The sequence below is a fragment of the Hippoglossus stenolepis genome, chromosome 6 (assembly GCF_022539355.2).
Source record: "Hippoglossus stenolepis isolate QCI-W04-F060 chromosome 6, HSTE1.2, whole genome shotgun sequence".
Lineage (NCBI taxonomy): Eukaryota > Metazoa > Chordata > Actinopteri > Pleuronectiformes > Pleuronectidae > Hippoglossus > Hippoglossus stenolepis.
Genome location: NC_061488.1, coordinates 2561935 through 2575373, shown reverse-complemented (window position 1 = coordinate 2575373; position 13439 = coordinate 2561935). Strand labels below are relative to the sequence as shown.

General features: G+C 45.5%; 1 protein-coding gene across 1 annotated transcript; it reads right to left on the bottom strand.

Annotated features, from left to right (window-relative positions):
• Window positions 1–1245: 1245 nt before the first annotated feature.
• Window positions 1246–11899, bottom strand: gdap1l1 (ganglioside induced differentiation associated protein 1-like 1). Its single transcript, XM_035158069.2, has 6 exons — window positions 11595–11899; window positions 6296–6488; window positions 3504–3677; window positions 2645–2739; window positions 1863–1977; window positions 1246–1751 (listed from the first exon to the last, which is right to left on the bottom strand). Exons 1-6 carry the CDS (start codon window positions 11775–11777, stop codon window positions 1408–1410), a joined length of 1104 nt encoding a protein of 367 aa, XP_035013960.1. The 5' UTR covers window positions 11778–11899; the 3' UTR covers window positions 1246–1407.
• Window positions 11900–13439: the final 1540 nt, after the last annotated feature.

The following is a 13439-nucleotide window of genomic DNA, read 5'->3' as shown; positions in this document are numbered from 1 at the left end:
ACGTCTCAGACTCGTCTCCTGTCTGTTCGTCTCATTTTCACCCCCGAACAGATTTACATGAACCTGGTGGACGGATCCGGGAAGGAGAGGATTTCATTTTGGTGCATATCTGTGTCTGTATGTTCTCCTCGTGTCTCTGTGGGTTTCCTCCTCCCACAGAGACATGCAGATTAGGTTAAATGGATCTAATTTCACAGCAGACGTGATTGGCTGTTTGTCTCTGTATGTGTTGACCCTGTGATACGCTGGGGACCATGTGTGACCCCTCCTCTCGCCCAATGTCAGCTGGGATTGGCTCCAGCCACCCCCCCCCCCACCACCACCACCACCCTCAAAAGGCAAAGCAGTATGGATAATGGATGGATCTGGATCAGGGGGCGGATTCTCTCGGAGATAGGACGTCCCTCGAGGAATCAGTAAGTGAGGGACAAGAGTTTCTAGTCTGAACAAGCTCTGGCTGCTGTTTGAAGAGTCGGAACAAATTGACTTTTACAAATTTAACTAATATGCAGAAAGCTGTTGATAGAAATGAGCCAAAATGTCATCTACAAAAAAGTATGACTTTGTGTTTTGTGCGGAGAAACTTTTGACTCCAGTGATAAAGTAGTTGGCGTGTAAACGGTTTCTCAATTCAAGTGCTGCCTCCTTTGGGGGACGTGGTCCACACGGCCCACGAAGGAGGCGGTCTGCGGTGAGACGGTTTGGTCTACGGAGGTTTTCCGAGATCTGCATCTACTGCTCACCCCGCCCTTATTGCTGTTGCCTAGCAACAGAGCTGAAGTTGGACACTATGACAAAGTTTTGATTCCCCGTGGCTTTTTAAACGCGTACCATTGTCTCGTCGCTTGACGGCACCAATTAATCACCCAAGAGCGAATTAGCAAATTTCCCCACATGTCAAACTATTCGGGAACAGTTTGCCTCCATCCTCTCCTCGTGTCGCCATGACACCAGCTCGCAGCTCTTCTCGTCACGTACGTTTTCCTGTGGTTTTACTGGTCAGGCCTCAGGCAGCTGGAGGCGTGGGCAGCAGGTATGAGTGAGGACTATAGTCGTGGCATGCGAAGGTCGGTTTACCCCGGTCGGTGTGACTGTGTTTTACATTTCGTCTGGGTTCCTACGGTGAGTTCTCAGTGAGCGTGGACCTGCCTCCAACCAAAGTCAAACCAGGACTCGCAGGCGCAGGAGAAGAGCTGCGAGTTTCCACAAATTAAACTTGATTACCAGAAAATGTGCTGTCGAGAATTTCTTATCATGGAATGTTTTAATATTTCTTTGTTCGCCCAGGTAAGTAATAGTGTTCTCTATATAGATTTCATTATGTTTTCCTGCAGTCATAAAACGTTACAGAAAAGTTGAAACATCACACAAATACACAGACATTTAACACAACAGAGAGGGCATTCACTACATGTATTTCTTTTTTAAAAACCAGTAGGCGAAGTAGCCCATCCCTCCCAGCGAGCCCATGAGAAAAGAGGCGCCGAAGAAGGAAGGCGGCTTCTTTTTTACCATCCGAAAGGCGTTGGGTAGGACCGCGGACAGGAGGGTCGTGTGGATGTCGCCCAGGACCTTCCGGAAAGCGTAGCGTTTCTGCACACGCATAAAAAAGGACTGCAGGTTGGGTCGGCTGCCGTCCTCCCAGAATTTCTTAGAAAGTCCCAAGAACTTGAGCCTGTGCAACAAGGCTCCGAGGCAGATGTCAGCTAGCGTAAATTCAGGTCCACATAGCCACAACTCACATTTCTGACCTGCGGAGGAGGACGGACAGAGAGAGAGGGACAGAGAGAGAGGGAGAGGACAGTTGAGAATGTGACCAATGTGTTTTGGTGCCATAAAAGATAATAATCGTGTGGATGTACCTTGATACTCTAGTTTCCTTTTCTCCAGTTCCGCCTCCACTTGATCCAGAACCATGGCTAACTCCCCCAGGATTTTCTTCAGGTAGTTCACGTTGTCGTGGTCCAAGATTTTCGCCTGTTAATCATCAAAGAAATGACGTTTAACAGTGAAATCTGAAGTTAGAGTTGGTTGTTGGTTTGTTATTCATACACAAAACCTGCTGGAGGAATCACCATGACACTCGGTGGGAGGACGTGGTCTCGTTCAGGGATGAGACCCGTTCAACTGTGGTGCAGATCCCTAAAGGGCTTACTATGGTTTCTACGTTATTTGTTGAAATTTATTGTGTTTGTGCCCTTTTTAAAAACACTTGAAATAGGAAACAAAATCCATTTCTCATACATGTTATCACTAAATCCTTTTGTTCGCTATTTTTTGTCCATTCAAAATAAAAGTCCAGTTCTCGTTGTGGAGCCGTTCACCTGTTTATTAAAGGTTCTGTGAAGCTGGACTCAGTTCACAGAACTGGAGAATGAGTTGAACAAACCCATTGTCGTGAATGTGTTGTTGTCGTCACTTGTGTTGATGTGTCCCAGCTGCTTCCTGTTTATTCAGAGTTTATGAATATGAAAACGTATCACGTGTCCAAATCGCACAAAGTTCAACACAGCACTTCCTGAACAATAAACACGACAAGTGTGAAGCCGATAAGATGAACGGTTCTCGAGACGTGAGAGTCCCAGACTGAGATCTGTGGAACTATTAGATGGTTAAAATCCTGTAAGTTCACACAGTAACTCACCATCAGCTTTTTCTGCTTGGACAGGTACGGTTCTGTCAGCTGAGGCTCCTCATGGTCCAGCTTCATCAGCTCCGTCGCAGCGTTGGCCAAGTGTCCTGAAGTCACACAGTCACACACACACACACACACACACACACACACACACACGTTCATAGATCACAGATAGAACTCAGGCTGATCAGGGTTTTACTGGGTCGTTCATTCTGCTGCAGGAGTCTGTGTCGTCTGAACGCTGCAGCTGAGACGGCCTGATATCTGCTGTGGGGGGTGTACAGTACAAACCTGGCGTCACTACACTGCGCTGCCTTAAGGGGTTTTCAGTATTGAGCAGCAGCGTCAAATTACACAGCAACCTAATGTCGTCTTGCACATGAAAACAGGGATTTGTTAGTCCGGCTCTGCAGAGCTGGTCCCTGAACTTGAGGCTGATTCACCTCAGGTGCCTGTAACTGTTCAGAATAATGGATTCAAAGCAACAACATCTATTTTGAGCATGAATTTAAACAATTTCGAAATTTGCACAAGCAAAATGAGCAACTACTTTTCATGTTGTCCATATATTGATCCGTGTGTGTTAAGGATAACAAGCACATGCACTCACAATCGTCACATTAAATCATGCTGCATCAATGTACTATAGAAATGGTGTGTGTGTGTGTGTGTGTGTGTTACACACTTGAGTGGATGCTTCAGCTTCAGTCCAGTGATAGAGAAACAATAACTATATTTATTCAAGTATTGCACTTTACAACATCTCTGGTTTCAGCTGCAGGTGTCCCTAATAAACTGGATAGCCTCCCCTCTGCTCATCCTGTGATGCGGCCTCGTGAACACTCGTCGGTGAGCTGGCTTCACTTACTACGTATTTCCTCGGTGGCGTACTTTGGGATCATAGAGTCGATGGTGAGCTCCGGGTGGAGGATGCAGCCGTGTGTGTAAGCGTCCATGGGCAGTCCGTCCAGCAGCTGGCGGTACTGCTGCACGCGCTCGTGCAGAGGCGATTCAGCGTCAGGGATCAGCGGCGCCACCGCTTCTGTGGGCGACACGAGGAGAGAAGACATGTTAACGTGGCTCAGAGCCCTGACGTGTTTCTGTGAGGACGAAGAAAAGGGAAGAAAACTCTGGGATCATAGTTTCATCAACACCTCCGACCACCTGAGGGTTTCCAAGCAACCATCATCATCTCTGGTGCTGCAAAACCCCAAATAACACAACTCTGCACGCTTTGACTCCACAGCGTGGTAACCAGGTAACAGACGACACCACTCGCTGTCTGTAACATTTAGAAAAGCCTGACATTTAAAACACACTGAAGAGAGTTGAAAACATCTTCAGGAGACCAACAAGCTTCTCTGAATTTATTCTGAGGGCGAACGTAAAGTCCACGAGAACAAAAACGCTGCTTCACCACGTCACAGAACTTCATACACACGGGTTCAGTAGTTTTTGTGTAATCCTGCGACTAACTGACAAACACAGATGAGAATATAATCTCCTCAATGAAGGGATGAGAGCTCAATAGAGAAAATCCATAATAATTTTACCATCCAAGGTAGACTCACCACAAGCAACGAGATTCTGAAGCCACAACTTTGACAACATGACATCAACTGGGTTTTAAGAAAAAACTGTTTCATTCACAACGTCGAGGAGAAAAACTACACTACCCACAATTCTCAGGTGTCGTGGCTTCGCCTCCGATTGGTGGAGCTCGTTGTTTCCATGGAAATGTTCATCCTGTTGACTACGATCAGATGGTTCAGCGTCACTAGGTTACAATACCACTATACTATGTGATATACTATGAAGAAAGACTCAAACTTACAATATAACACAACACAATATTAAGAACAATTAAATGTTTCTAGGTCCTGATTCATCTCGTCGCTGTTCGGCCTGATTCCAGGATTAAATTCAGATTTTCTGAAACGTCAATTTAGAAAATAACTGAGAAATTTACTTCCAGTAGCAGAGCTGCTCTATTTTCCACTACAACACAAGACACAGAACTGTAATCAAAATCTACTTTGAATGTTTCATTTCTTTTAGACAATATTCTGCTCATGCACGAGGTGAAAAACTGTCTCATGTCATCAGGAGAATCTTAAAAAGATTCATCTTAGATAAGCGTTCGATGGCTCCAGAAAGCTGAGTCATCGGTCCAGCGGCCGTCCTGCTGACCTGTGCATGCCAAGCAGGCCGCGGTCCTGTAGGTGGGCCGCTGCAGCACCGTGCTGGAAATGTCACGTCAGCAGATAAAGGCCGAACCCATCGGCAGAAGGACCTGGGACAGTGTCGGGCTGCAGGTTCAGTTCAAAGTGAAAGAGACACCCTGACTGTCTGATCTCAGGCTGCATCTCAGTGTCTGAATCGGCTCCACGCTGCTCGGTGCTGCTGGGAGAGTCTTTTCTGAGGCAGTTTCCAGGCTGCAGCTCACAGTGGCAGATTCAGCAGGGACGTACATGCAGGGAGGAAGAAGCTCGTCTGTGAGACTCGTCCCTCTGATTAACTCCAGGCTGAAAACACCAGGTTCCAAAACATGTTTCCTTTTTAACCTTCAAACGTACAAACAAACAAAACTCTATGACTGTGCACTCTGGGAAATACTGATGGTTGTATTTTCCAGGACAAATCCGTACGGCTCAGTATCACTGAGCTGAAATGTGTCCGAATGAGAAGAGGACGTCTTACAACAGGGACGATCTCGGCCTTCTACACTTTTATTACCGAGCGAGCAGTGAACCACATCTTCTCCGACACTTTCAGGCTTCGCTGCTCCGAACGACTGAACACTAACCAACCTGAGAGGAGGGAAATCTCCGATATCGTGCAGCTTCCCTCGGGCGTTACTGATGTGAGGCTCCCAGGACGTTATGTAACACTACAGAGCCTCGTGTGATGTTACTGAAGCACACGACACCCACACTGAAACACACAGGACTCCATGAGAGCTTCTCAATGAGCAGGTTCCACATGGTGACACGTCGTGTGCTTATTGAAATTGAAACCCTGCTGCTGTTGTTATTCCCTCACTGCCTCTATGTTCTAAGTCTTATTAGCAAACACTTGTTCGCTCGGTGAATTCTCTCTCTCTCTCGTGTTTGTGTCTCGTTTTGCCACAAATTTCACCCGAGGGATCATTTCCAATATTGTCTAATCTGATCAGTGGAGGTTGTGGTGGTGAGGTCGGTGCAGAGTCACCGACACACGCTGCACAAGAGCAACACATTGACTTGACTGGCTCCCGGTTGTCTTAGCTGCTCCATCTTCACACGCTGACTGCAAAACAACCGCGACCGCACCAGGACCTGAAAACCCTCAAGGACCCGAGTCCAGAAAGTCCTGGTTGGACTCTCTCAGTTTATCTACAGTCAAATAAATTCACTGTTCGCTTTCTTTTCCATTCTGGCAATAATCCTTTTTACCCCTTAAGGAGACATGAACCCTTAATATAATGCCCAACCTACCTTTCTACACAACTATAAAAGAACAATAAGATTTCCACGAGGAAGCCCTGGTGCAGCCGAGGGCGCAGCTTGCACCGTGTGGCTTTAATCTCTCTGTGCTTTGAGTCGCGGCGTTAAAATCATCAAGTTCTCAGGTGAAGAGATAAACAGACGCAGCATCTCAAACCACATGATGTAACCGTACCTCCCACAAAGGTTTTCTCCAGGTAATCTATAATCTGGTTGTAGTCGCTGATGATGGTGTCACCGTGGAGGAAGACGGGCACCTCCTCGCCCAGGTTCAGCCTCATGAACCACGGCTCCTTGTGCTCCTGCAGGGGCATGCTCACGTCCCGCTCCTCGCAGACCAGGCCCTTCTCCCCGATGACGAGACGGACCTGCAACCGGAAGCACACGTTTAGCTTCTCTGTTCCTCGGGAGCTGGATGACAGACGCTCTCGTTAGCTTGTTACAGCCGTGACGGGATCTGATGAGCGGGAGAGATGAGACGATTACAAGCAGGAATTTACTGCTCGCTGCCGCTTGGCTGCAGGAAATAAAACTGGGAAGAAAGTACAACTGACGAAACCACAGAAACGTTTGTGTACACTCCAAAAATGTATGTTTGAAATCATTTGCAAAGGTTTAGGGTCACAGCAGGAGGATTAACTTTGCATTCCTGTGCAAGATGTTTTGTGGGGCTGATTTTTGACACTGTACTTATATAACAAGCAATAAACATGTGTCAGGGACAAGGTTTAGTTTTCTCTCGGGCTCAGAAGGATTCAGACAGAAATATGCAACCCAAACCATAATCTACTACATATAGAGAAGGAATTGAAGAAGAAAAGTATCCGTAAGAGTGAGATTTTGTTGTTTTAAAAAACACTGTACAGGAAGTGAAATATAAAAAGATGATGCTCATGATACCTGAAAAAGAAACGTGTTTGTGATGCACAGAATAAAACTAAAGGAAACAGGCTGAGCCGACTTGTTTGTGTGATCTGACAAACTAATGATTGTTTTTTACAGTGTGTTAAAGTTTGAGCTAAAACGAGGATATTCAGGATGCGTTAGTTGCTGGATAAACGATAAGCCGAGGCCCGTGGAGAGCTATTACTGGGAATAAGATTAATGAGAGGAGATGACACTTGGGGTGAGCAGCTCCACATTTGGCTGCTTAGGCAGAGCAGCGAAATGGGAGTTTAGCAGAATATGCCCAGACGTGGTGTAATGAATGATTTAGTACCACAGTGATTCCAGAAGGACACCGGCGACGGGCGGCAGGAACAGAAACCTACGGACGCAGCAGCGACGTCAAAGAAGAAAAGAAATCAGCATTAAAGTTGTTCCACTGTAAATAACTTCTGTGTGAAAGTATCTCAGGTTGTTTCTCTGTGTGTCCACAACAACACGGTCCCTGTTGGTTATATAACGATATTAGTCACTGCTCAGTGATGATGCAGAGTAATGTTCAGTGACTTAACCCAGATCTGCACGTTACTATGAGACTGAAATATCAAACCACGTTTTATCTGTACAGCCCATAATCATAATGTGTCTCATAGATCTGAACAAGGTGCAACAACCTCTGTTCTTTACCCTCAAGAGTAAAACTACCTAAAAAAAACTATTAACAGGGGAAAGAAGCTAGAATATACAAAGTACTGTGAGTAGTGTTCCCCTCAACAACAAACTGGACTGGTCCACCGACACAGACACAGTCCTGAGGAGCCAGAGTCGTCTCCATCTGCTGAGGAGACAGACGTCCTCAGAGCGTGCAGGACGCCATGAAGGACTCTCTACGACACCGTGGACACTGAGAGGGACGGGTCCTTCATTCCCACTGATGTCAGACACCATCCCGAATGAAATATTTAAATACTGACCTGGTTTTCCTCGTGTCACTCTACTTATATGACTTACTATCATTTTGCACATCACAATATCTCCTTACACTGATGTACAAACTGTTTTTTACTTGCTCGTTTAATTATCCTCTTTACTTTATAACAAGGATATATGAGGCATTTTATATTTATTTCTTCTCTCTTTCCTTTTTCTATTTTGATTCTCTGGTCTGCCTCATTGTGACCTGCCTGCTGCTGTAGTGTCCGTGTGGATCAATAAAGTCGTATCTTATCTTATCTTGGACACGGATACGTGAAAAACAGACGACGAGGCAACAGCAACTGATTCTCTAGTTCGGGGTTCGTTTGAGATCTGGACGTTGATATCGCTTTTACTTTTATCTTAGTCGTGCACTAATAAAGTAGATTCACTGCAGACTGATAAATCACAGTTTGACACAATAATCAAGGTTGACTTACTAGTTTTTTTTCCCCAATGTGCTAAAACAAAATCTGCCACAACAGAAAAGTCCATTAAGAACAATCACAGGACAGATCGCTAGTTTGAGCACCACTGGTTTATATGACTCTACTGTCACTGTATATAAAATACAGAGGTCACAACTAGCTCCACTGCTGCTTATATGCAGTGTTGTTTTGACACATTTCCTAAAGTGCCTCTTCCTCCTCTGCTTGTTGGTGCAGCCTGAACGTCGAAAACAACGTGAAGATAATTCCTCACACGTGCCGGCATCACGACAGAGCTTCTCTCTCACAGGCGGCTCATTGAAGGTGTAAATCTCTGCTCCACAGGCCTCCACGCTGCCAGTGCTGCATTGGTCTGGAGCTGTGGCCTCTCCATGTGCCATCTGTCCCTGTCCTGTGAGCTAGATGAATATATAGTGTAGTATGTCCCACTTCAGGCCATGAGAGCTACAGCAGCAGCAGTGTGTCAACACGGAGGAGAGGGAGGAGGAGGTGCTGTGCAGGAGAAGTTCAATATCATCGCTTCCCTGTCTCCTCCTGAACTTGCTGAGGCAAACAAAGACGTGTAAATAATCCCCCGACCATCTGATGACCATCGTGTCTTCACAGAGACGCAGCGGGGACGTGTTGACCCTCGTCTTTCTGCATCGCTCAGTGTCTCGTTGCCAAAAGCACTGACATTAGAAACGTCTCTTTCTAGAGGAGGAACAAGTGTTTTGCAAGTCACGAACAACTGACTAAATATATCACGGATCTTTCAAGGTGCTGCAGACAGATTTTGACCAATCACAACCCGAGCGTTTGTGAAATATATCAAGTCCCAAAATATGCAGCAGAGTTCTGGTGCAGTGGACGAACTAGTGCCTGGCCTCTTAATCTCCTGAAAGCCACCCCCCCGCCCAAAACGCCGTTTAAAGCCCGCTTCAGCTTGCATGACAACAAATATCACACACACACACACACACCATTGTACAAATACACACAAACAGGATCGCTGTGCACATCGTGCTGAGATCTGTGTGTATTGTTGCCCAGTGGTCTGTTCACAGGATCGTGGCGGTGGTGACGTCTGTATCGTCTGCTGAGTGACAGCAGCTCCGACTGTGAGCCGCCAATCAAGCCTCATCACCGACAGAGCAGCCGGAGACGTCGCTTTAACTGAAGGTTGTTGATCGACAGACGAGGATAATGAGCTTTAAAAACACGCCTCAGCGTACACGTTCAAGTTCGGCCTGTACGTCGATCACAAGGACAAAACACTTGACGACGCTAAGGTGCAAAACTGAGGTTATGTCCCTAACGTCCGCTGGCAGCCGCTAACACCTGCTAGCATCCGCTGGTAGTTGATGATTGATAAATTGTGCTGATATTCTCCATCTAGTCCTATATTCTAAAATATGTTAAACACATGCTGGGCGATGTGCACAAACCTGTGTCCCATGATGCACTGGGCCACTGGCTCTTTGAGTTTGAACAGCAAACAGAGTGAAACTCCTTCGAGCTTCAGTTAAATGTTCTTAGCTCAAGTTTGGGACGTTGTGTTTTCATCTGCGTTTATCTGAATGTTAAACAGGATTATGCAAAAACTACAGGAGGGAGGAGCATGAAACTTGGTGGAAGAATGTGGGTCAGAAGAACTTATTAAAGTTTAATGCAGAACCTTTCACTTGTTCTTTGATCTCTCAGAGAATATTTCCTGGATCTTGATGAAAAGAATCTGATATTTATGAATGTGTGTAATTTGGTGCAGATCGAAATTACAATGTGACTCTGATGAGTTTAAACGTTGCTTCTTCCTCCTCCTTTCGGACAGAAAATGAAATTCTAATTTATTTTACTGAATATTTATGTTATCTTTTTTGTCGTGGACTCACTTATTTGACTCACAGAAATAAAAACACAAGAGTTTAACCAGACATAAGTCACACGTGGAGGTAAGAGAGGAAAACAGGAAGTGACACTTTTCATGTCATAACAGTGAAAGTGACTTTTTCTAAAAGACATTTAACCGGTGAACTTGAGGAGATACTGAAGAAAACAAACAGTCAAACTCAAAGTAACAGAGGCTGAGATGTCCTGACTTTTAAAGCCCACGGGTCCAGTTTACTGCTTAGTGCTGATCTGAGTCGTACAAGTGTTCACAGCTTCAGGAAAGTAAAAGTACATAATACTTTTACTTTTCACGGCCGTTAAACCTCGGATCTATAAAGATCCCACGTCTGTGAAGTGAAGCGCTGATGAAACAGATATAATGTCAATTTACACTGAAACAAAACAGGAAACTTATATTTTAAAATCTAAGTTAAACGATTTAACAAAAGACTGAAGATGAAGCTCGACTTGTTTCACCTGAAAAACGTTTCTCTGTTTTGGGCTTTTCGTAGTTTACCCTGTAATTCTGTGTCAGAGTTAAATTAACAGTAAAAGTATTAGGGTTAGAGTCTGTGGAAGGAAAGGACCTCACGCCAAGGGACTCTACTCTTTCTATTGGACTTGGGGGTCTCCTGGTGTGAGGGGCCCCCAGTTGAGCCCTTTTCTCAAAACACATCATACAGATTCTTTGAAACTCGCACAGCCAGAGCCACAGGAAATACAGCTCTCACTGCCACTAACTAGCAAAGCAGTGACCTGGTGTTTGTCATATTCAGACTCAAGGTCTTCGTGATGAAGCTGCTTCAGTACAAACAGTTTTAAACGGTCAGTGTTGTGCTCCATGTTATTTAACAGGAGAAGCATATATAGGTTAGTGTCTGCCAGGTGGCTCTGCTGCAGATGGGGGGAAGGTGGCCTTTGGTTTGTTTTGCACATCATTTTGAATGAATTATTTAGGATGTCATGTGTCAGAGCACAGAGGCTGAAAGCAGCTCGGGCAGCAGGGACAGGACACAGCTTCCCCGCGTCCCGGAGACACAGGCTGATTATTAATGCGCTGCTGAATTGGACAGAAATCCTGGTTTGTGTCGAGGAAACGAGGCTCGATGCTGCTGCAGCTCTGCAGCTCGCCGATCTGCGGCTGCAGGATCACATTCATATTCCGGTGCAGGAGGAAACATGCACACATGCACGAAAACAACAGGGTTTGGACATGATGGTGAAAACAAACACGGAGCTGCACATGCAAAGAGACGCCTCCTCCATTTTCATCCTCTGCCGTCTGTGGTTTATTACCTTCTGGGAGGCGAACGACTGCGTCCAGTGGTAAAGAACCAGCCTGTCTTTACTGAAGGGTTTGGGCTCTGCCGTCGGTTCCTCGCTCTCCTCCCCGTCTGTGATTTTACCGTCCTCGTCGTCCATGGCTGAGATGGGCCACCAGCTACAGTTGGTGGGGGTAACATGGTTGGAAGACGCCATGACAGAGCGTTTTGTGCGTGTGGAGGAGGAGAGGAGCGAGGCAGGGAGAGAGAGAGAGAGAGAGAGGGAGGGGGGAGGGAGAGAGAGAGAGAGAGAGAGAGAGTAGAGGAGAGGAGAGGAGAGAGGAGAGGGAGAGAGAGAGAGAGTAGAGGAGGGAGAGAGAGAGAAAGAGAGAGAGAGGAGAGAGAGAGAGAGAGAGTGAGAGAAGGAGGAGGGGAGAGAGAGAGAAGGAGGGAGGGGAGAGAGAGAGAGAGAGAGAGTAGAGGAGGGAGAGAGAGAGAAAGAGAGAGTAGAGGAGGGAGGGGAGAGAGAGAGAAGAGGAGGGAGGGAGAGAGAGAGGAGAGGAGAGGGAGAGAGAGAGTGAGAGAAGAGGAGGAGGGGAGAGAGAGAGGAGAGAGAAGAGGAGAGAAAGTGAGCGAGAGAGAGAGAGAGAGGAGAGGGAGAGAGAGAGAGAGGGGGGGCTTTCAGCAGCTCGCGCTCAGCATCCTCTCCTCACGCGGACAGCTCCGGTGCTGAAATCAGATTGGGTTTTTTTAAAAAGGAGAAAATAAAATAAAAACGCGAATTAAATTCGTTATTAACTCGAGCAGCTGCTGAACCAATCACGTGTCGACACGTCACCGACCTGAGCTTTGACAGAAGGTCAGCGAGCTCCTTCAGGACCTGAGGCCGCAGCACAGTTTACTGTCAACTACAATAAAGTGTAAGAAGTTAGAACAATCAAATAAAGCTCAGCACAGAAAGAGGAAGAGACATCTACTGTACAATCAAACAAAACAAAATAGGTGAAAGTTTAGTCAAAGAAGATAAAACAAACAAATAAAACAGGATATACATAAAATAACTTATATTATTTGTTTGTGTAATTTCAGTGTGGACGGTAGACAGGAGCTGCTCCAAAGGGTGGGGCCAAGGGGGGCACTGGCCCAAGCTTAAATGTGATTGGCCCCTGTCCAGTTCAAAAAGCTTCTTCAGCCGAGCAGCAGCAAAACTGACTTCACTAATTTAATCATCTTTATTATAAGTTCAACCTCTAAACCTCTAAAATGGTTTCATTTAAATAATTGAGCCTCAATTTAAAAAAAAGGTCAAACTATAAAAAAGCAAAGAAGATTAACCTGACGTTCCGTGAGCTTATTCATCATCAACTCCCTGCGGAGGTTTTAAACGACTGTTGCTATGTCAACGGTTCCTCGAGCTTCATACACACCTGCAGACATCTCACGACCTTTGACCCTTCAGAGGCCCTGACCCTTATGTTGGGAACCACTAAACTACCAGATCAAAATAACTGAAGGAACTGCAGCAGGTGGAAAACAACATTGTGGAAAACATGGGGAAGAAAAAACATAAGTACGCATAAAAAGATAAAGTAAAAACGATAAGACACAAGACATAAAAGAAAATAAGATCATTAGAGAGACAGAATCTGGCTGAAATAAGAGTGAGATTAAAAAGGAAGGTTTCTAAATTAGATTTAAAATAGTCAATTGTAGCACAAGATGTAAAACAGGTCATTAATATAATATTAAACAATATATATTTATCCACTTATGAACAAAAACAGCCTGAATACCAACTTAAATATTGTCAAACCTCCTACGACAATAATAGTAATAGGATTTTTATTCATATAGCGCTTCTCAAAACAAAGCTACAAAG